Source organism: Ammospiza caudacuta, chromosome 2 (genome assembly GCF_027887145.1).
Source record: "Ammospiza caudacuta isolate bAmmCau1 chromosome 2, bAmmCau1.pri, whole genome shotgun sequence".
NCBI classification, from domain to species: Eukaryota; Metazoa; Chordata; class Aves; order Passeriformes; family Passerellidae; genus Ammospiza; species Ammospiza caudacuta.
The window spans coordinates 51,177,788-51,200,804 of record NC_080594.1 but is presented as its reverse complement, the minus strand read 5'-3'; the positions used below and the strand labels follow the sequence as shown (position 1 = coordinate 51,200,804).

At 37.4% G+C, this 23,017-nt stretch overlaps 1 protein-coding gene across 3 annotated transcripts in view; it reads left to right on the top strand.

The window, feature by feature from the left end:
• The window catches only part of USP12 (ubiquitin specific peptidase 12), a 32,738-nt gene extending 12,665 nt beyond the window's left edge, over positions 1-20,073 (top strand). Inside the window, exons 2-9 of one of the 3 annotated variants that reach the window (XM_058824653.1) lie at positions 358-550; positions 3,820-4,033; positions 7,022-7,248; positions 12,276-12,352; positions 12,532-12,615; positions 14,941-15,138; positions 16,894-16,972; positions 17,513-20,073. In XM_058824653.1, the coding sequence (XP_058680636.1) occupies positions 548-550; positions 3,820-4,033; positions 7,022-7,248; positions 12,276-12,352; positions 12,532-12,615; positions 14,941-15,138; positions 16,894-16,972; positions 17,513-17,614 (984 nt within the window). In that variant the 5' untranslated portion in view covers positions 358-547 and the 3' untranslated portion in view covers positions 17,615-20,073. The remainder of the gene's footprint in view (positions 1-357; positions 551-3,819; positions 4,034-7,021; positions 7,249-12,275; positions 12,353-12,531; positions 12,616-14,940; positions 15,139-16,893; positions 16,973-17,512) is intronic. The other 2 variants (XM_058824647.1, XM_058824656.1) reach the window with 2 other exon arrangements.
• Positions 20,074-23,017: the final 2,944 nt, after the last annotated feature.

Sequence of the window (23,017 nt, the reverse complement as noted above, 5' to 3'; positions counted from 1 at the left end):
TATTAGATTGAGAAGTGATAGAAATCACAGTTTTTGCCTTCATTGATTTCTCTAATTTATTTGTAGCAATTACACGAAGTGAATCTCCTAGAGGCTTATTAACATTTACTGCTAAGTTTTTCTAATTTGTTTAATGATTTTGTTTGTCCTAACTTTCTCCAGGGTAGTGGGAAAAAGGGAAATAACGTGGAAGTCAATAGCTTTTTTCTAACTGTGTGATAGGTGGCCATTCAAAGTGTCTGGAATACAGAAAAGCATTTTAGATAAAGATGACAATCCTGAAATAGAGATCTGTCAATTTTCCACATGTAGCATAAAAGAGGAGGAGGCAAAAGCCCTGTCTTACCTCTTTTCCAGCTTTGTGGTAGAATCCAGGGATTGTTCAGAGGATGTGCTGAAGGAGCAATTTGAGAGGTAAAAGAAGACCTAAGAAAGGGCAATTATGGGAAACATATGGAAGACAAGATGGTTTACGGGAATGGAAAATTCAGCTTATACTTGAAGGGACAATATTGTTCACTAAATCAGCAGGAAATATCTAAGATACATGGTAAGATGAAAGCATTAGGAGTGTGATGTCCCATGCATCAAGTCTGCTTATCACTCTTCTTTCCCTCTTCAGTCCAGTAATGCAAACTGTTCGAATCTATGTGCTTCACAAATTACATCAATCATTTTATCCAGTAAGGACGAAATAAGATTTTTAATCTCAGAGAGCTGCTCTGGAAGCTCTTCAGCAGTGTACCAGATTTCTCGAGCAGGTTTGGTTATTCAATCTCTTGCAGTGGAGCCATGTGTTTTGGAGAAATCTGTTTCCCTGAAATGGCCTATTGCAAGGATGAAAAATTGTTAGAGCTGCCAGTGCATCAGAGCTGGGAGGAACCCCAGAGCTGCTCAAAAGCAGTGTTCCAAACAGATCTAAGTTCTTGTAAATCTTTTTGTTGAATGGGGTTCAACAGCCACGTTTCTTCCCAGTTGTATGTGCATCAGAAGAGTAAGCTATAAGATTATAAATGTTCATAGGTGTGCAGTGGTTTTGTTGCACAGTGTTTTTGTTTTGCCTACTGTCCCATTGCTCCACATAGGTTTGGGTGTTGTAACTTTGCTTTCAAAATTTAAATGAGATCAAAAAAAGGGGTGTGTGTGTGTAAAACATAGTGAATGCATTATTTTCCTGAAAGGAAACAATCTGATTTCTCAGAATTTAGAGCAGAAGAGCAGTATGAATAGATAAAAAAGAAAAAATATGGATTTTTTTTACATCTCTTAGTCATGCACAGCGTAAGATGGTCCCAAAAAGGTCTTTTTGTGTTTTCTACTGCTGTTCTGAGGCAGGCTGGACAGGCATGAAGTGCCACAGGGCAGGGCTTGACTCCCAGGTGCTGTGGCTCTGGGGCAGTGCTGCCTGGGGTGGGGAGGAGGAGGAGGAAGAGGAAGAGGAAGGTGTCTCTTAGCAGCCCAGCCCAGTGCTGAATGTCCAGGATTAGAAGGCAGAGTGTGAGTGGGTGGTGGGAGCTTGGGAAGACTGGAACCAGGTGTTGGGTGTTTCTCTAAAGTTGGGAACTGAAGTAATACTGGTGGTAAGACAAGCATTTGTTCTTTTAGCAAATTGAGTTGTGTAGTCTAGAAACCTCCCAACCATTTCCCACTTGTTGCAAAGTACAGGTACAGCCTTTTAAATTTTTTTTCATGATTGGAAGCATTTATTTAAAAAATATTTTGAGTTTCAAAGTGATAAAGACTGATGCTTTAGAGATAAAACAAATGGGAACTAATTAAATTTTCTTCAGGAGTTTGCTTTCAGACATTCTCCTGTTGCCTGCTGTGTTTCTGAATCTGGTTGGAGAAAGCCTTTTATGAACTTAGTCTAGTTGCTTTTATTTCATACTCACAGGCATGTAGGTTAACATACATTCATATTAAATTAATCTGAATTTTGTTCAGTGTTCTGAGGTCTTCATATTTTGTCTGTCTCTCACCGCATGGTTGCCATTCTAATTAATTTATCATCAGACTGCTCCTTTTTAAAATTGGAATCTTATGAACATTCTAATTTGCTCGCTTTTCATCTTTTGATGCTTGCTGTAGAAATTTTAGCAGTTTTCTTTTCCAGTTTGATTAAATTTTAAGAACTTTCTTAGCACTTTAATGTAGCTCTCTTTTTATGGCTGTTTCTAATTATAAACTCCTAAACAGCTTACAATATTAAATGTTTTGACTGAAGCCACTGTGTGATTTCATCAGCTTCCTTTAAGGTAAAAAGCCCCAATTTTCCTCTTAAGTTCATTGACTTATTTGCAGATTTGGACCACAAAGAAGCTAATATAAGCATTTTCCTAGCTTAAAAAAAGAAAAATAATGGATGTTAAATTCATCGCTTTTTAATATGGATACCTTAATGACATCTTAATATTTTTTAAAATATGCTTCTTACTTATTCTTTGAGTGTGTCTTGGTTATTTAGAAAGTAGTTCTTTGTATTTAATTTGTTTAAAATAGAGAAAAGTAATTAATTTTTAAATTTTGTAATTAAATTGCATGGTGCTCTTGTTTGTCTTGAGAGAGAGCAAAAACTATTTACTTTCCTGTTATTCCTAAGGTGTGAAAACTTTTAGTTCTTTTTCTCTATTGAAGGAACCTGCTCTTAAAATATCTCTGAAGGCAGTCTTTGCTATATAATTCTCCCCCTCACAATGGTAAAGTCTCAGAATTTGCTGCCTAGATGTGCTGCTGTCTCTGTATAACATAAATCTGAATGTTATTTCCACATTTTGCAGAATATGTGCAATAGGTGCGCGCTTCAATTTGCAGGTTGTGTAAAGGCAGCTGAAGGGTTGGATTACTTGCTGAGGCCTCATAAAGATTTTTCCCACACTTTCAGTGTTGGATAATAGGTTGCACTGGAGGAGGGCAGCTTAAAATTAGGATGGCAGCATAAAATTAGGATGGCTTTATCCCCTGATGGCTCACAGCTCCTTCACAGGGTTGGTGGGGATGTTTGCAGTGCTGGGGGGAGCTGCAGACAGCATCAGTGACCTCAGGTGCCTAAAGGAGTCTGAGGAGGGAACACCTGGGGTGTCCCACCTGGGGTGTCCTGGTACAAAGTGGGTTATGGATGCTTTTCTTGCGATTCTACTTTCCTCTTTCAGTCCAGTGGCCTGTCTCCTTCAAAGTGTGCGCATCCCATTTGTGTTCTCTTTTCCCTGCAATCTTGATTTCAGGCTACCAACTGCCATAGCTTGGAATTCTAAGCAGGCCATGTCACAAATTTCCTTAAACAAATCTTGTCACCCTGGAATGAGAACTGAAAATGTAGGAGCAGGTTAAAGTAGTTATTTCAGACATTGATGACAGCTATTAAGATTTGGAGAATCTAGTTCCTGAAGTGTGTGAGGCACTCTCCATTTTCAGCTGAATTTCTTTGCAGTACAAGGTCATGCTGTGCATGTTCATTGCTGTTGTGACTGATGTGTGGTAGACAGATATTTTTACCTGAGCTTATTTTGGGAGTTCTGACATTGAGGGTATTTTTTGAACATTTTGACCCAAATACATAGAAAATATTACCAATAAGTTAAATTTTAAGTGAGACAAAATTAAATAGTGTTGTTCAAATTAGCCTAGGTGTTTCATGCACTTACATACAGCACACTTGGTAATCCTTTGTGCAATGTCAATACATTTTTCTACCTTAAAGTCAGAAAGAAATGATTTGTAGAAAGTTGACCTCTGCTTATGCACTCTCTTACAGCTTGGAGTTAATTTTACCTCTCTACAGTAATGCCATGCAAACTCACAGATCTCTCTCTTATTTTGTAGTTTGGGAACACGTGCTACTGCAATTCAGTTCTCCAGGCACTTTATTTTTGTCGACCATTTCGAGACAAAGTCTTAGCCTACAAGAGTCAGCCAAGAAAAAAAGAGAATCTCCTTACATGCTTAGCTGATCTCTTCCACAGTATAGCCACCCAGAAGAAAAAAGTTGGAGTAATACCTCCCAAGAAATTTATAACAAGATTACGAAAAGAAAATGGTAACTTTTTTTTTCTTGTGTAACAATTATAGCATTTATAATTTGATTCTGAAGTTGACACAGTGTATGCCCGCTAAATGCCTATGTATTTGTGCTCTGTTGAGTACTTATATAGAAAGTGCTCTTGGTGCTGTAGTATAAACAAGAGGTAAGACTGTAACCCCGGAGCAGTTTTGAGAGGGAATCCTTGTTTCTGTGTATTCAAATAGAGCTAAAGTGCATTGTCATTTTGTCACTATCTGCTTATGAAATTGCTTGCTAGTTTTGTTTCTCTGGGAGTTTAATATTTGTAATCAAAATTCACTGTAAAACCTTTGTCCTTTATTTTAAAAAAATATTTTTTGAATGGAGGAATCAGTCTCCCAAACTGAGTCTGTGAAAAGACTTGCCCATAAGAATCTAGATTAAAGCCACCCCACCTTTTTAAATTGACTTAGAATTTATATATATTTATATAAAAGTAGTTGACCTCCTTTTAAAACCACTAAGTAGTTTTGGCAAATTATTTTTTACATGTCATCATTATCTTAAATTTCAAGAGATTTCTAGGGATTTTTCACATTTCTTGTTTCTTATCTGCAGGCCTAATTTGTCAGAATGTTCTAGAAAATTATTTGATGTTAAAATATAAATGAAGCCTTGTAATCTGCTATTCAATTTGGATACATTTTTATAAAAATACAATGTTTTTTCCTTAAGGAGTAATTACTATAGTTAAATAAACTGTATGATGTACTATACTTAATGCTGCTGCAATAAACGTGTTCAGACTGTTGCAGTCTTTTCCAAGACCATGAATACACACTGAAAAAGCATTTAAATGATGACTATCTCTGTAGTAAAAACAAGAAATGAAATATTATGATGACATTCCTAGTTTGACATGGCTCTTCCAGCAAATGCACTCCATGAGCTGTAATGATATTGTTAAAAAAAATCTCTTGGGTGCTGTACAATCACTTGCCCGTGCAGAGCAAACTCATTCCCTTCTTTGGCACGTAACTTTGGGTAAGTGTGCTTGTGTTTGATACATTTACAGAAACAGTTTGTTATAACAAATGCAGAGAATCATTCAGATGGAAAGCAGAAAGCAAACCACAGGAGCCATTAAGTTCATTGTAGAAAGTGTTCTTTGTAATGTGTAATTATGTCATGCCACTAAAATACTACGCAGAGCAAGGCAATTGGAAACCCTTCAGTAGAGAAGTCAGATGTAGAAGTTCAACCCTTGTATTTTTGGGCCTCTTTTAATGATGATACTCTCACCTTTTGTACAAATAAATAGCTACATTCGGGCTGCAATTACACGGGCATCATATATGCTATTAAGTGCTTATTGTAAGGGTATATAATTTTGAGCCTTAAAGAAGAGTTAGTTTAAGAGCCAGGTAGGTGTGCAACGCCATTCTAGAGTCTCTTCAGTCAGTATCCAGCTATACCAGGGTGATAACTGAGGAGACAGTCTTAGTGTATTCCAGACTCCAAGGCTGCTGCTCCATCTTTATTTGCAATGTCTGAGTACAGCATGGATATATTGTACATCTCTGGGCTGGAGAGGAGCTTTTCACTGGGGTGTGTAGGACAGGACAAGGGGGAATGGCTTTAAACTGCAAGAGGCCAGGTTTAGATTAGAGATTAGGAAGAAATTATCATCTGTGATAGTGGTGAGGCACTGGAGTAGGTTGCCCAGAGAAGCTGTGGGTGCCCCATCCCTGGAAGTGTTCACGGCCAGGTTGGATGGGGCTCTGAGCAACCTGGTCTTGTTGGAAGGTATCCTTGTCCAGAGCAGGGGAGCTGGAACTCAGTAATCTTTAAGAAGCCTTCTAACCCAAGCAATTCTGTGTTTCTCTATTAATGACCTTAAAGTTTAATTGCTTGGGAAGCAGCTGCTGGCTTGAAGTCAGCTGGAGGTGTACTGTTACATTTGCATAAATTTATTCTAATTGTAAAATGAGCAATCTGTAGCTTTCACTTTGCTGTAGTTAATGCTTATTACTGACTGGGCACAAAGCCCTGACAGGCCTGTGGTAGTAGACTGTGAAGAACCTCTGAAGTCTTTTACCTCAAGAGACTTGTAGCTTTTGCCCTGCCTTGATTTACTTGATTAAATAAAGACCTTGCAATTGGCTAGATTGAACTCACTTGTCTCAAAAATAGTGTAGTAGTTCATTAAATAAACTGCATGGTTCCTACTGTTGCCTGACCTATTGCACTACTTAACCTCTCCAAATGACCTAGATTAGCATCAAGGTTTCCCTACTTAGCTAATAACCTTAGACCTTTTTTTTCTATTTGAAGTTTATTCCTGGATGCCATCAGGTGAATGACTGTAAAGCTTCCCTGGAGTGCCTGTATTTCAAAACCTGAACTTCACTGAGTATCTTTTTCATTCATATATCCACTCCTGTACACTGAAGACCTGTCTCTTAGAACATTCTTGGACTGTCAGCAAAGTGAAATAATTGCACATTAAAAGATTTGTGGGATATAGAATGCTTTTTTGATAGGCAGGTAAATTTCCTCTTAGCAATTCCTAGTCAGAGAGAAAAGAAGTAACTATTACTGAATCTGTGTTATCCAAGACACTGACCTAAGCTTGGCAGAGATAGCATAGTCTCTGTAGGAGATCCAGTGGCATCTGGAGGCTGGGCAGAATGACCTGTGCCAGTTCTGGCAGCACCCCATATATACCTGTGTTTGGGCCATTGAATTTTTGTGCCCTGCTTTTCTTGCAGTATGGTTCAGTTTTCAGACAATTCCAATCAGCTGAGTGATTTCTGTCAGTGCAAGCTGACTTGCTGTCCCCTCTTCCCACCCCCTATTTTTTTGGCTTAGTTTATCATGTAGGCATTTTGGGTTGGTGTCGTATTGCTGTGAATGATTCAAGATGTGAAATCTTGACTGGTTTTGAAATCTGACTCTGTTAAAAACCTTTCTGTAGCACAGCACTAACTGATCAGTTAGTAAGCCTTGTGTTTTATCTCGCAGAACTGTTTGACAACTACATGCAGCAGGATGCACACGAGTTCCTGAACTACCTTTTGAACACCATCGCGGACATCTTGCAGGAGGAGAGGAAGCAGGAGAAGCAGAACGGGCGCCTGCCCAATGGCACCGTAGACAGTGAGAGCAGCAGCCCCCCAGACCCCACCTGGGTGCACGAGATCTTCCAGGGAACGTTAACTAATGAAACCAGGTGTCTTACCTGTGAAACTGTAAGTTCTCATGGGCTTTGTAAGCACCAACATGCCACGTTCAGAGCTGCGTGCTTCACGGTTCATTTCTCCCAGCAGAACAAGATATTAGTTCCTTTCTTCAGTGATCTTTGTGTTTGTGTGAATATTTGTGGTTTTTCTTTGTTAGTAAGAACATCCCAGCAGCCGATGCATGAATTGTAGGAGGAGACATTTGGTCAATATTAGGAAAATGCCCAGTTGGATTTTTTGTCGGTGTGATCATAATCACCTTCAAAATTTAGATCAGAAAATTCTAAAGTGGTGTACTTTTAAACAAAGTAAACTCTGTGATTTAAGGGTGTGAGGTCCTTCTCAAATTTAATGTCTAAATAACTTAGTGTTGTACTTACTGATGCATCTCATAATTAAGTATTATGAATCAGTTTCCATGGATTCCTGGTTTTTAAATTTAAAGCTGTTGAAATCAAGATACTAATGGTTGGCTTTTGGCACTCTGATAGTAGACTGGGATTCTCAAAAAATATACCTTCATGTTCATGAAAAGTGATCCTTCCCTAAATGTCTGTCCACAGGAATTCTTCTAATACTACATGCTGCGAAATAAACTCTTTCCCTGAGTATTCTCTAAAATATTTTTGAGAGGTTCTACAATAAGAGAAAAAATGTATTTCATAAAAATTGGATTTTACCAACTTGAGAAAGAGTAAAAGCAGCACAATTGAAAAATTACAGTAATTCTGTCATGGTCTGTTCCTTAGAGATTGTAAAAAGCTAAATGGCTGTGGTTTTTGTATAGCTTCATGCCAATTTTCTTTAACTTAATTAGGTAATGCAGATATGTCAGCATGACGTTGGAAGGCAGGAATTCATCAAATCTGTACATTTCTCATGTAATTTTCTCAGTCTTCTAGAAATACCCATCGCTTTTATTTCAAAGAAAAGAGATTGATAATGTCATGTATAATGTAACTGCAGACTATGAGTAATTTAGGTGCTCATTCCATGCTACCATATTTTTTTCTAGCGGATTTCCCCTCCCTAATCAGTATTTCTTGGCAACTGTCAATTGTTTCTCTTCTAGTTCTTGAGCTGTTCTTTTTTTTTTTTTCCTTGAAACATGAGTTTAGCCTGAGTCTTTTGACACAACTGGCATCATTACCTTTCCTCACTGTGGCATTATGAATTACTGCTGTCAGGATTTTGATCTAGGTGCTGTCCTTAATGCAATTTTAAAGCACTGATATGCTCTTTGCACTGATAAAACACTGATATTTTATTAGTTAACAGGTCTGTCACAATTTTGAGAATTCTACGAACAGTGCGTAGGTTTTTTTTTTCTATTAGCTGTAGCTAATAGAAATATTCAGCTATTGCTGAACAAGATGATAATCAAAGTAATCTGGAAACTATTTTATCAGATTCTGTATTTTTAGTATGTCAGCTTGTGTCCAAAACACAGTGACCTGGAAATGAGCACTTAGAAACACACTTGGACATATTAAATAGGCAATATTACTGTGAATAGTGTATTATTTTAAAAAATAATGAGTATATATGATTGTTTTGATGCTTATTAGGAGCTGTTGGCATTTAGATTCTTTCTGTATTTAGAAATATAAGCTAAAATGTTAGGAATACTTGGAAATAGCTCATGTACAAGATTACAAGCAATAGTGGATGAATTTCTGCTTCTTAAGGACAAGACGATAGCCCTAGTTTATTTTTAATTTAAATTGGAAAATTATTGCATATTTAAATACAAAGCATATATTTATATTAATAATGACTGTCACTATCTTTGCTGAAAGTGACAGTCATTATCTTCTAATAGGACAAACCTCCTCAGTGTTCCTAAAATGAGCAAAATTTTATTCTGATTTTGGTTATCCTGGTTGTGGAAAAGAGCATCCTTCCAGATGCACCCTTTCATTAGCCCATCTTAAAGATAAAAACTGAACTATCTAAAGATGCATCCTCGGTTTAAGTATGGACAGTGGAGTATAAGGAACGTAGATATGATTCTTTAACAAAGATTTGTGTTGTGAATTAAGCCAATTTATGAAATTAATATGTTACAAAAGGATTGTAAGTTGTTTTTTCATGTTTTTAATGTGGTTTCTCTTTATAATGCTTTCATCCTTCCTTGACAGAGGCAGAATGATGAAGTGAATGTAAATTTTAGGGCTAATTTATAGAACTATCTAGAAGTTAATTGGTTTTACGGGTTTCTCTCATAGTTTAAGGAAGGATAACAGTAAACCAGAAAGTGTTATAATTGGCTTCATTAAATTTTGAACAGCTAAATGTGGCCAGTACTTCTGCAGAGAAATACAGGGAATTGTCAAAACCACCATATCAGTCTCCAGGTGATGGTCTTGCTCTTGGGTTCAAATGACTCTACAAGGCATAGAATTCTTTGGCTCAGTTCTGCTTTGGACTGAGAGAAGGAAGTAAGGAAAATCCCATGTTCTCTCTCATATGAGTCCTACAGAGCCTTTAGCTCTGCTCGATTTTCATTTATCTTTTTTTTTTTTTTAACCAGGATAAGTCACACACTTTGTTTCAGCTTCTTTTAAAACTGCTTTCTGTTTTAGCACACACGGCAGTCTCTAGCTGCAAGAGCTTTTTTGCCAGTGAGCAGATTCACATTGCCAGTGAAATCCCCAAGTGTAGGAAATAATGGATTCTGTGAGTTTCAGCCTTCTGAGCTTTGTGTTCTGTGCAGCTTTGGTCATCAGAGTGCAGCTGAGCTGTGTGGGTGCAGATGATGTCCTTGACGTGGGAACAGCACACCATCCCCTTCAGCCAGAGCTCTGGAGCATCCAAAGTCCTCACTATTACTCAGATGTTCCTGTTAGGAGCACTCAGACAGCTTTTTGAATACATCAGGGCTCCATCCTGCAAGTGCTGAGGTTTTCTGATCATGCCCATCATTCTTTTCATTCTATAGATGATTGAAATATATAGCATTGCTGATTGTAGTCTAAGCATAGTAATGTTTATTTGAAACAGAACCTTTACAAAAAGTGGGGGGAGGGAAACTTGTAAGATTCCAGAGTGGCTTTTAATTTTTTTTAATTAAAACTGTATGAGCTCATGTTAGAAAAAATCTGTTCAAATAGTAAGGCTCAAAGAATCTTAAAAATTAAGAATAACAATTTATAAATCACCAACCTAAATGGAAAAAATTCCACTTGGCTATTCTTGCAATGAAGCCTTTAATGGTTCCTCATGATCCTAAGTGCACAGTGGGCTGTCTAACCTGAGTGAGGTGTTTTAAGGCCATATTATCACAGAGAATGGAAATTGTCCTTTTGCAAACTTCTGTTTTCAGTACCAATCTCTTTTTGACCAAGTAGAACACATCCTTTCCCTCCTCTCCATTGCCCTTACAGCTTTTGTGTAGGATAAAGCTGCCTGTGAAATCTGTATTGTTTCACGTAATTTTCTTTGATTAGACCAAAAGAGGAAGAATTATCTAATTGCATGTCTGAATAACACTGATCACATGACTCCCTAATTCCAGCTGTCCTAGCTGAAGACTGCAGCAGCAGAGTATTTTCTGGAACTGATTTTTTTTTTTTTCTGAGCCATTCCTAATCCCCAGTTACAATGATTTCCACCAGAGTTCTTAGTATTATAAATGCAGGTCTGATAATTTCAAGAGTGATTTGCAAGGGGATATTTTGAAGAATTGACCACACAACTAAACCATAACACATCCCTGAATGCAGGAAATGTACAGCACACTGAAGGTGCAGGTGGCTTTTTTTTCCCACTTTAAACATTCTGGAAGTTTTCCATATGTGCTCTGTGATCTCTCTAAAAGTATAAACATTATACTTGAGCATCTGAATATTGCAGTAGAAATGATGTGTACTAACTTAGTGGTGTTTTTTGACATGCACACTTAACTCTTGGAAAGACTAGGGACAGAACAGTGGGAGCCCAATCTTCTCACAGGTATTAACAGAAGCTTTCAACCTAATTTCCTGGGTGTTTGGATTTGCCCTGTGTTCTTAATGCTCAGATATGGATGTCTTGACCATCCGCCTTTTTCTTTTTTTCTCCATGTACACTGCCCTTAGGAGCTGTGTGTTTCTCATCTCTTGATTATTAGAGAACAAATTTCCACTTCCTCTTTTTTTTTTTCCCTTCTGAGTTGAAAAGGGAACATAAATCTCATATGTTTAAAAGATTCAACTTACATTATTTCCCTGTACCTATTTCACTTTTCCTGCATTCAGTCAAGAAATTGCAGCCAGGTATCTTTTCTAAAAGCATTTACTTCTGTATCTAGGCAGAGACCATTGTCATGAGTGGCATTGAGAATATTTAGATACAGAGAGGACACACTAGCAGGCAAAAGTTAAGGTTGCACATCACTGGTTTTTAAAACTTCAATAGCATAGTTGGTTTTCAGGGCTGCTGTGGATTTTTTCATCATTTGTCAGGGTTTGTGGTGGAATTTATTTTCTACTTCTAGAATGTTCTGTTTTACTTTCTTGTTACTCTTATATTTTTCTGAGAATTGGCTGCTATTCTGCCTGTGTCAGACCAAGCTCTCATTTGCCAAATTTAGTGTCTGCTGCTCCTTTAGGAGTATGAGTCTAGCCTGGAAGAGGCTTCAAAATATTCATGCTGTTTATTGGGTACACTGTGACATGCAAATACATAACTTTTGGTTCAAGGGAGTCAGAGAAGAACAGAAGTGAGAGCACTAAGCAGAAGAATCACAGTGATTCTGTTCTTTTGAAAAATCTGAGGTGTAGAAGAAATTTGGCATTAATATTGTTGATCTGAAGTCACAACATAAAGAGAACTGGCATTACATACACCCAGAGACTCATACACACCTCACCCTTCCTGAAAAAAAAAGAGAAAATACAGAAATCTCTGAAATAGAAAGGCTACTTGTAAAATTTTTTAAAAGGATATTATAGGGTAAAAGATACATTCTGTCAATAGAATGTGGTACTGAAAAACAGAGGTAAATTAGTATTATTTGTCTTATGTCTGTTCTGTTGGGTCTTCTTTTCATGCAGGTAAGCAGCAAGGATGAAGACTTCCTAGACCTTTCAGTTGATGTGGAGCAGAATACTTCAATCACTCACTGTTTAAGGTACGCACAAAAATCCAAATTTTTGTGATTTGCCCTTACCTGTTACCCAGAAAGCAGGAAATAAGCTGCCAGTTCTATCTTATGTAGATTGAAGTGTATTGTTTTGTTGATACTGTACATTTATATGGATATTTCATATTAAAAAAATTAGTGTTTACAGCTTTGTTTTTTTTACTCAGGGGTTTCAGCAACACAGAAACTCTGTGCAGTGAATACAAGTATTACTGTGAAGAGTGTCGCAGTAAGCAAGAGGCACATAAAAGGTACATCACAGTTGGGGAAGGAGACAAATAACCCATGCATCCAATGAAAATACTCTGGTACTGCTTTTGTGTGTCTGTGTAAAGGAGAGAACACCCTTTTCCCCTTAGTTTTTCTACTCTTCTTCCACTTAAAAGTAACTTGCCTTCCTTTCTCTCGCTAGAATTCAATGTGTCTCTTTCCATGAGTAGTGAGAATCCATGTAAAGTGTTTTGGGACTCCTTTGATCATTATTTATTTTACAAATAAGAAAATGAATAGTCTTGAGACCAGAAAAAGTTAAAAAGCCAAGTCTAAACAAATTGTCGGGGGCTAATTAAAAATAATTGGCAATGTCATTGATTGCATGTGACTTCTTAAACTTAGTTTTGTTTTGAAAATGAAATAATTTCTGCAGTTGCTGAACGATTCGGTTTGATAGCACTTTTTGTAGCTGTTGTTGTTAACTGAGTTTCTGATTTCTTGAACATGTTTGATTACTTGTGCCAAACTGCTTGACAGAGCTCCTGGAAATCATCCGAAGCTCGGTGGAAGCCTGAAAACCATTATGTTTGTTTAAAACCAATTCCTGTCTGCCTAATAGTTCTAGTCTTGTTTACACCTTTGAAAAACCTGTCAATTTGTGTACTGTGTGGTTATTTATTACCTGAGAAATATTTGGCTGAAGGACTGGGAGCTCTGACATGCTCTACTGGTTATGCCTCTGCTGCTGGTTATTTGGTTTACCATGGTTTGCACACACAGATTTTGCATATCTCATCTGCAAGTCTGCCTTCACACATTGCCTAAGCTTACTAATTGGTGTCTGGTAGAGGTTGTGGATTCAGGCCTGGCCTGTTTTCTGTTGCCTGAGCTCTTTTTCTGTGTGGGAGGTAATGTGAGCCATGACCAATATAAATTGGGTTGGCATAAACCTGTACTGTAGGCACTTCCATGGCAAAACACAGCTTTGATTGCTTATGTTTTGGGTTTCACGTGGGGTGTAGGTTCAGTTTCACTGCAGTCATACTTTTCTTCCTTTTCTATAAAACAGTTTAGCTGTGATGGGGACTACTCAGCTCGCAAAGATGGTGTACCAAATTTCTTCACCATTGAAAGAGCTCCAATTACCAAACTCAGTTATATTGTAAGGAGAGGATTTAGTTTTGAAAAGAGAGCAGAAATTGTAGCCATAATATAATCAAACTATAACTCACCCTAAAAAATAGTTGCTTCTGTCATCTTTCTGCCCTGCTCCAGCTGTTTTCATTGCCTGGTCCCCTTGTGGGCAGGTGAGTTACCAAGGAATTTGTCCACAGTCCCCTATCTTTTGAAAACCAGCTGTCTTTTACAAATTTCCTGACATTCTGAAAGTGTGGCCTTAATAGACCTGTCTGAAACCTGGGCTGTATTGCAGAGACTTTTGAGCTGCCTTTTGGGGCTGTAAGTTTGAAAAGGCAGCGCTGTGCTGGTCCAAGGCTCTTGGCTGTGCCAGGAAGTAGAGAGCTCTGGTTTGGTTGCTTTGTTAGGATGGGCAGATTCATTGCCCAAAGATTTGGAAATCTTTGATGCTGCCAGGCCAGCTGTGGTTGGCTGAGGAGGATTTGTAGGTACTGATGTGAGATATCAATACCTCATGCTAGGGGAAAGGGGCCATTGAGCCCTCAGTAGAGCTAGGTCACTTTCTGGCTTTGACTGCTGTAAAACATTGCTGCAACATTTGTACCAAATTTTTGTGCCAGAGCTCAGCCTTATCTTGTTTGGATAGCAGGAGGTGGGTGCATAACAGCAGGCTATTTGTGTCCCTTGGAAATTTTAAATGAATGGCTTGGAAATGAATGGCTAGGAAAACTTGGGAGTAATACTTATGTGACAAAGTGGTGTAACAAAGCTTATTTTAAAGAGCTTGTTTGACTTGGCTGGTTTACTGGGAAATTCAGCTGGAACAGGACCTCTGAAATAGCTCTGTTGCAATACCTGCACTGTACATCAAGTGGGATCTAGGTTTTACTTTTGGAACTCCGAAAAGCTATGGGTAGATAGACTTAAAAGTTGAATTCTATGCTGTGTGATCTATATGTCTAAAATACTATGTGAGCTCATCACAGTTGTTTTTATGTAGTATATCTTACTGTTTTAAATACATTTTCAGTTCTCTCTCCATTAAAAATCTTTAGTTTAACAACACAATAAACTTTTAAACATCGGATTGTTTTGGTTTCTTTTAATGCTTGCAAAGGTTTTTAAAGACTTCAGTAGAACAAGTTTCTTGTTTTTTGCTACTGACTGAATGTTTAGGATGAATATTGGAAATACTGCTGGTTTTTTGGCTTTGCTCTTTTTTTCAGGATGAAAGTAAAAAAGCTGCCTATGATTCTGGCTCTCCATTTGAAGAGATTTAAGTACATGGATCAGCTGCATCGATACACAAAACTCTCTTATAGAGTAGTTTTTCCTTTAGAGCTTCGTTTATTTAACACCTCAGGAGATGCCACCAATCCTGACAGAATGTATGACCTTGTTGCTGTGGTAGTTCATTGTGGAAGGTAATTACTCTGCTATAAACAAGGGACTTTTTTATAAACATAACTGTGCTTAAAAGAACAACACAAAGCCTCCCCAGTGTCATATAAATCAAATAAAGACCTCGTAAAAAGTAACTAACTTTTTTAGGAAAAAAAGTGTTGTGGGGAAAAGCTATCAGTCCTGACAGAAATTATGGCCTTGTTGCTTTGAGAGATCATTGTGAAACATGGTGACTGTATTTCACATTACAGATCTTTATATGAACTTAACTGTGTTTAAAAAAAAACCCACAAACCACACATTATCATACAATAATATTTAAAAACAGTTTCTAAGGAAAACAGCTTTCTTAGGAAGGAAAGCATTATAGAAAGAATAATTTATAAATCATTTCCTTTAGGGTGTGGTTTTTTCCTTAAGGCTTGAGCAACATTTTCTGAAATATATCCACATATTATGAGTTTTGTTGATTACTTTGTTTCTCTGCTTTCAAAATAGGACTGTTAGATTTATATTTGATTTTGCTATATTCAACAAATGTTCTTGTGGCTTCAAGAACATTTAAAATCAGCTTGTTCTACAAACTGCTTATTTGAGTGGATAAAAGCCTCAAGTTGAAAATTACAATTTGACACCTAGAATTGCAGAATAATTTATATTGTAAGGTTAAATACTGAAACTCAAATCAGGGTAACTTTGACATTAGATTAGGTTGCACTGATCACAGTTTCATAGCTAGGAATCCTAATTTCGCTTTCTCTTTGGACAATTTGCTCCACTTATTCAGTCTTCTCACAATGACTAAAGAGTAGACTTACGATAAATAGATCTCAAATTGGACAATTTTGGAAAAAAAGCCTTTGTGCCGTAGTTTTCTGGGACACTCTTGTTCTGGATTACAGGGGAAAATCTTTCTGGCCATTCTGACAATTTCTGCTTTCTTGGGGACTTCTCCATTCTTGGAGCCACGAGCAGGAAGGAGATGCCCACGCTGTTTTCATGGAGATCTGGTGCACAGACATCTCCCTCGGGATGGCACCTTCCCTCCCTGACCTGGGCACAAAGCCATGGGAGTGCTGCTGGCCAGTTGTGGCAGTTCCAGAACTGCTTCAGCTGGGTTGTGCACTCTCAGTTGTAAGGTTCAGCTGTTTCAGAAATTGTGCTGTTTCCTTACTTGAGACCTGATGACAAATAAGGCACTCCTACAGTTCTGGTGGGTTGTTTTTTCTGGCACAGTCGTGGAGAAATTTCTTGTCTGCCATAACTGAAGAGGCTGAGCATTGTGACGGTTTTAATTGGGAGCCCTTCTCATTGCTGAGCTTCTTGGGACTCCTAAGCTGCCCATTTAATTCAGTTTCTGTTTACAGTGGACCAGATGAAGAGACTGGAGATGAGCAGCAGCTCTACAGGCTTTTTCTTTCTAAAGATCAGAAATAGTTTGGGATCTGTTCTGTCTCTATGAAATATCAGAATGCTTTATTGATTTCACTTCTCTGACTCTTTTTGAGATTTCATTTATATTGTCAGTGCCTGTGCTGCTCATTCCTTATTTGAAATAGTAATACTTTATTTAGCATAATAAGTAAGACTATTGTGAGGATGATGTAAGTAGAGAGTAAAAAGAAAAAACACGACACATCCAAACAGAAATTGTAGTGGTAGCCATTTTAATTACTGTTAAGTGCTGCTTTTCTACAAGAAAAATAATTAAAGGGAATGCATCTCCACATATATGTAAGTTATGGTTTATGTTCTTTCCCCATTTTGTTTTACAGTGGCCCTAACAGAGGACATTATATTGCAATAGTGAAGAGTCATGATTTTTGGTTGCTTTTTGATGATGATATTGTTGAGGTAAGCCCAACCAGAGGACATGCACCTCTCTTGTGGATCTGATTATTTAAAGTAGAATGACTGGTGTGCTGATGAAAAGAGGCTTCAACCCCAGTCTAAATGAGCAATAATTGTGTGTGCAGAGCTGTGCGGCACAATTTGACTGTACAACGCTTTGCATTCCATTTAGGTTTTTAAAAAGAAACTCATTTGTTCATGACCACTGTCTTTCACCATTGTTTAATAAACTGTTCTGTGGCAAGGCAAATAATGATATAGATAAAATGGGTTTTAGTTTACAATACATAGGAACTTAAAGCAATACTTACAGCAACACTTAAGAATTTATATATAAAACATACATAGCTGCTACCCTCTGTGCAGTTGATGGCTGAGGAAAAGCTGAAACATAACAAATTAAAGAATTATTTGGATTTTATTGTGTTATGTAATTATGTGAAAGTTAATTTGGTTTTACAATAACTTTTACAGTGGAACCTAATTTTATGTGTATATTATGCAAGACATTCCTACTTCAATTTTTTGTGTTTTTACATGCAGAAAATTGATGCACAAGCTATTGAAGAATTCTACGGGTTGACATCAGACATCTCAAAGAACTCTGAGTCTGGTTACATCCTCTTCTATCAGTCCCGGGACTGAGGGGGAGCTGCGGTGAAGAGAGATTCTTGTGTCTCACATCTTCTTGTCCTGGAGTGGAGCAAGCACTGAAGAGAAGGAAAGCAGGGAGCTCTAGGGGCAATAGCACAGTTTGCACACAACTAAGGAAAGAGTTTGGGGTTCTTAAAATGTTTATATCATTTTCATTTTATTTGCTCAGGTATCATGCTGACTACACATCTCCACTGCATCCCATAAAAGCAAAAAGAGAGATACCAGCCACACTTGCAGGAGCTTTTCTTTGGGGAATGCCATCTCAGTGGTCCCAGTCCAGTTCAAAGCCCATTGAAGCCTTCCATGGACTTCAGTGACCTTTGAATCAGGTTTGGTGCAGTTAGGAGCGTTAGAAATCTGTATTTTATACAGACTTTGTGTAGAAAAGGTAAAGGATTCCCTGTGAAGTTAGTTTCCTGTGCTTAGGTTTGAAAGAGTGAGGTTTGGAAGGTTAACATGTAAGCAAGAAGTTATGTCTGGGCCCAACTCAATTGCCTTCTTGATGGAAGTGGTTTAACTGAGGGTGTGAAGTGGTGTCAGGGAGGCAAGGATGCTTTGCTTCTCTGGAGAAGCTTACATTATTTATAACGTGTGATCGGGAACAATCAGTCAAGGTTATGGCTTTTCATCTCCGTATGGGGAAAGATTTGGTTTGTAATAGTTTATTTTTTATTTATAAATTATTGTAACTTAGGATCTTGTGTATTGTCCTTTATTCTAACAAGTATTGGAAATTTTATATATTAATTTGAATTTAAACTAATTATGTTTAAATATTAAAGGAGAGACAATAAAAATTACAAAAGCGACACCTACAATATCTGAAAAATTTTTAACACAGCAGAGAGATTTCCTTCTGGAGGAACTGGTATCCAACTCAGGTATTTTATTTAATAAAGTCAGAGTAGACTCTTCCCATTAACGGGTGAAAAAAGGGATGTAGAAGACTTAAATAATAAGAAAACGTTGGTGCAGTGGTGGTATACCAGTCTTTGTAGTTCTTTGATGATTTGTTAATGGTTCATACTCCAGGCAAATTAGAATGATTTGGATCGAAGTAAATAATTTTAAGAATATTATTTCCTCTCCTAAAAGCAGATCAACTTCTGTTAAACATTAAATTAAGTCTGAGTAATAAGAAGAAATCGGTTTGGAATTTCATGAGACTGAAGTTATACCACATTCTTGTGAAAGTAATAATATTTAAGTTTTGTATAGTGGAAATTTTTTGAAACTAAGCAGTTTACCTTGCTTTAAGCTTATGAAACAGCGTTAAGAATTAAATCTTGGCAAAACACCCGATCTGTAAGAAATGTGAACTGTTTGACATTCTTCACTTAGGAGTACATTGTCTGACAGTAGCTGAATGTAATTTCTGGAAGGTCATTGGATGTGCATTCCAGATTATGGCAATCAGGTCTTGGATGTCCTTGTCACTCCCTTGTCAGCTAGTGATTTTTACATTACTGTAATTTTCTAAGGTTATTTTATTGGTACTGTTACAACTTTTGAAAGAATGTCTCCTGTCTGCTGCTATAACTGACTATTTACTTACCTGTATCTTTTAGCTCAGGAAATGACTTCACCTATTCACTCAGTTGAACAAATCTTTAACAGGGTCACTAAATAAATTGGGCTATTTAGCAACTGTCATACTATAACAAATCGCTTTTGTAAGATGCAGAGTTTCTAACGCCTTGGTTTGGCTAGAATTCTTTTATAGACGATTATGTATCATGATTAAACTACCAGCATTGTAAAGTAAAGGCTAAATATTCTGGGAGGTGCAGAAAAATATGATTGGATTTTTCTGAAAGGATTCAAATAATGTTAACATCTATTTTTGGCTTTCAATAGAAAAAGGTTTAAGGGGTAAATTAGTTGCATAATGGTGCATGTTAGAAGGATGAAGTCCTTTGCATAGTAAAGGTACAGTATTGCAAAAGAACTGTCATATTACCTTTTGCTAATTTGTTTGGTCTTTTTTTTCATTTTCTTTTCTTATTTTTGTTTTTTTTTCTTTTGTTTTAATGTAGCTGGAAGCTGAGGCTAGTTGATAAATGTTTTATACTTTAACAAAATTCAAAGCATTTTTGCTGTTTCCCTGATTTACTCCTGCTATGTATTTTTATAAGATACTGACTTTTATTTTGTATAGGGGTTTTGAGATAGTATTCCAAATTACATATTTCGTTTTTCTTTTAGTGCAGCTGAAATAATTATAAGTTCTTCATTAAACTGATATCAGAAGCTGCAACTTAAAACAGAATTGAAAGAGACAGAAATACGAAATATAACTGATTGGTATGTAAAACATTATAGGATTTTTTCTTGACTGTAATACAGTGAGGAGTGTGGGAAAGTTGTCAGTTGTTGTAAATGGTGGAATTTATTTGCTGTGTACCTATGTAAATGTTAATTGGGATTGCAGTCCCTTATTTTGTATATTGGAGCAAAAAACTTCTATTAAATAAAGTTATGTTCTCTAAAGATACATGCTGTATCCTTTGTGGAGTCCAGATGATCGGTCAGCTGCCTTTTGTACTTCATGATGTTTTTAAAAAAAAAACAAACTATGTGGAACTTGCTGTGTTAGGCCAGCTGCCCTGAGCCCTGGGCAGAGAGGTGTGTTTAAATACACTGCATTAAGTGTCTTAATGTGGTGTTAAGGAAATCACAGGGTGGCAGCTGTGTTTGGGGTGGAGTGCTTCTCTAGCAGTAGTTTTTGGTAAGTCCTTGGTCTCTGAGCTAGAAGAGAAGGGAGTTTTAAATACTGTTCTTCCTGGATTTCTTCTCCCTTAAAAATAAATTTGTCCCTTGCCACAAAACACGTGTCCGAGTTACCCAAGGGATTTCTTGGGTGGCCACCTTGTGGGAAGGAAAACAGAAGGAGAGAAAAATGGGAGAATTTACATCATTGACATGTGAGAGACAAAGGACAGGAGTCCAGCTCACAAATATAAGCTGTAGCTGGTTACAGTATCCATGGATGATCTGGGATCTTTCTTTGCTTGGAGTCCACTCTTCTTCTGTAATGCAAGTGAATAAACGCAAGGTTTCACAAACAGCTCAGACCATGCCATATTTGTAGTTGTGATGACTGTGTCTGTAGCCTTCCACTGCCCAGAAATGGTGACTTTTAGGTGTTGGGGTACATGTGTGAATGGTTAAAAACCAAGCTGTGTTTTCAGAATTTAGTCATAAACCAGATTGCATCTCCTTAACTGGCATTCAGGTGGTGTTAGCACACAGGGATTTGGGGCCACTTCAGGTCCCCACCACCTGTGCCATCTGTGTAGGGCTGGCAGATTAATGTGGGATCCACAGATCTGCATCCTTCTGAAGCAGCAGCTTGAAGCTGGGTAGGACATCCTGACGTGTTCCCTGTGGAAAAGGGTGGTGATTTCTATCTGTGGGTTTGGTTTTTTGTTTTCATTTTGTTGTTGGTTCGGGGTTTTAAAAAGTCGTCTGAGAGCAATTTCTTGAAATTGTATTCATAGATGAAACCACCTCTTTGGTTACCTTTGTCTGTAAAAGAAGGAAACGTCTCAGTGCATGTTAATTACCCGTGGGCTGCAGTATTACACTGACAGTACTTTCGTGACTTTTCTAAAAGTTTAAACAGTGCAGGTATTGATTGTTTGCTTCCAAAGAGTGGCTGTACTTTGTAAGGTTTCCAGTTTTCCCCCACATTTGTCTGAGTTGATCTTAACTTTGTGTGTCTTGGAAATTCAGGGGTTTTTTTCCCTCTTGACAATACAATATGCACTATTAATGGTTTTGGTCTTACAAGGCTTCAAAGTCCTCTAACCTCTCACCGCATAATGTGAGATGTATAATACATTAGTTTCTTTACCTGTGAGCCTCCAAGAACTCAATTATTACTGAATTAATATTCTGCATAATCTGTATTCAAGGGTGGTTCACTTTGCAGCAGCTTTGCCACTGATTGATTGCTATAAATGAACTGTGCAAGTCAACTACCATGCAAACAAACACAAGCTTCATAAATACAGAGATCCCTGAAATCCATTGTTTCCTGTTTTAATGATAGAGTGTGGTGAGGCAGTAATGAACTTTCTTTGGTATTTGTTAAAATATATTCTTTGGGGAACTTCTATACTAAGAGTTTGTTGGATATATAAGGAAGATTGTAGATATCACCAGTTTTGAAATTAACAGAGTAGTATCTTTGGCTTTTTTAATAAAAGTACAAATAAAATTATATTCTTTCTTTCTCTCTAGTGGCTTGTGATTGCTGCCTGCATAAGAGATTGTAAGGGCTCAGAAGAGGGTAAGGTGCTTGGTACCCAGGTCATTGTTATAGAACCCATGTTGGCATCATTAGGGAACTCTAAATACAGAAGGACCATCAGTCATGTCCTTGATCTGCATTCTGCAGATTACATAATTCATGATATCCAGGAGAGAGAATGCACAGCAGGAATCCATCTGGAATTAGAGAGACATAGCTTTACAATTATTTACTGGCACAACAGATATGAAAGCAGCATTCCCCCAAAAGACAAAATATTGTATTTAGTGCAGATTTCTGGTGTTTGGAGAATTTAGGGGATGCTCAAAACATCCTGCCATTCTTGACTTTTTCATGCCTTTGTGTGTGTGTTTAATTTGCTGTTTGAAATTTCTGTCTGTACACAGATACTTAAGGTTGATATGATTGTATTAATGAGTGCTCCTCCAGAAATAATTTATGCATATATGGAGTGTAATATTTTAGTGGTCTAATCTACAAATATTTTCTGACTCTTCACTAGGACTCATTTGTGTATTTTCTGTAACTGATTTTAGGAAAAAATAGTGAAGGTCTCAGAATATTTTATTATTGTATTATTAAGTGATTCATTATCTAGGGATGCCTCTGCTCTCCAGTTCATCAGCTGAATTTGAGTGTCATTGGGTCATAGCACAAGGTGATGTGCATCAGCTGCCTTGTGGTGTGATTGTTATGTTGCTTCAACTCTGTTTCACTGAGTGTTGCTTTGTTGCAGTGGCTGCCGTGATCAGCTCTTACAAGATGTGCTAACAGCATTCAGCTGGAGTTGCCTATTTCCATGCTTGCACGTTTATTTGGCGTTCTGGAGAATCATTATCCCAATGTTGTGTCACATCCATCTTCTCTGCATCTTCCATGTCAAGGAAGATTGCCAATACACAGCCTCAGACAGTGTTTGGTAAATCACTGAGTTGTATGTCAGAGATGAGATATAAGGTATTTGCACTGACAATATCTGGTGCTTTCTGTTTTTGTCACGTCTCAGTGGTGAACATACTCTTCCATATAAAAAAGATAATTGGAATCATGGGATTGAACAAATGCAACCTTAGTGTACCCTTTTCCTCCTCTTTTTAAGGAGACTGTGAAAGGCA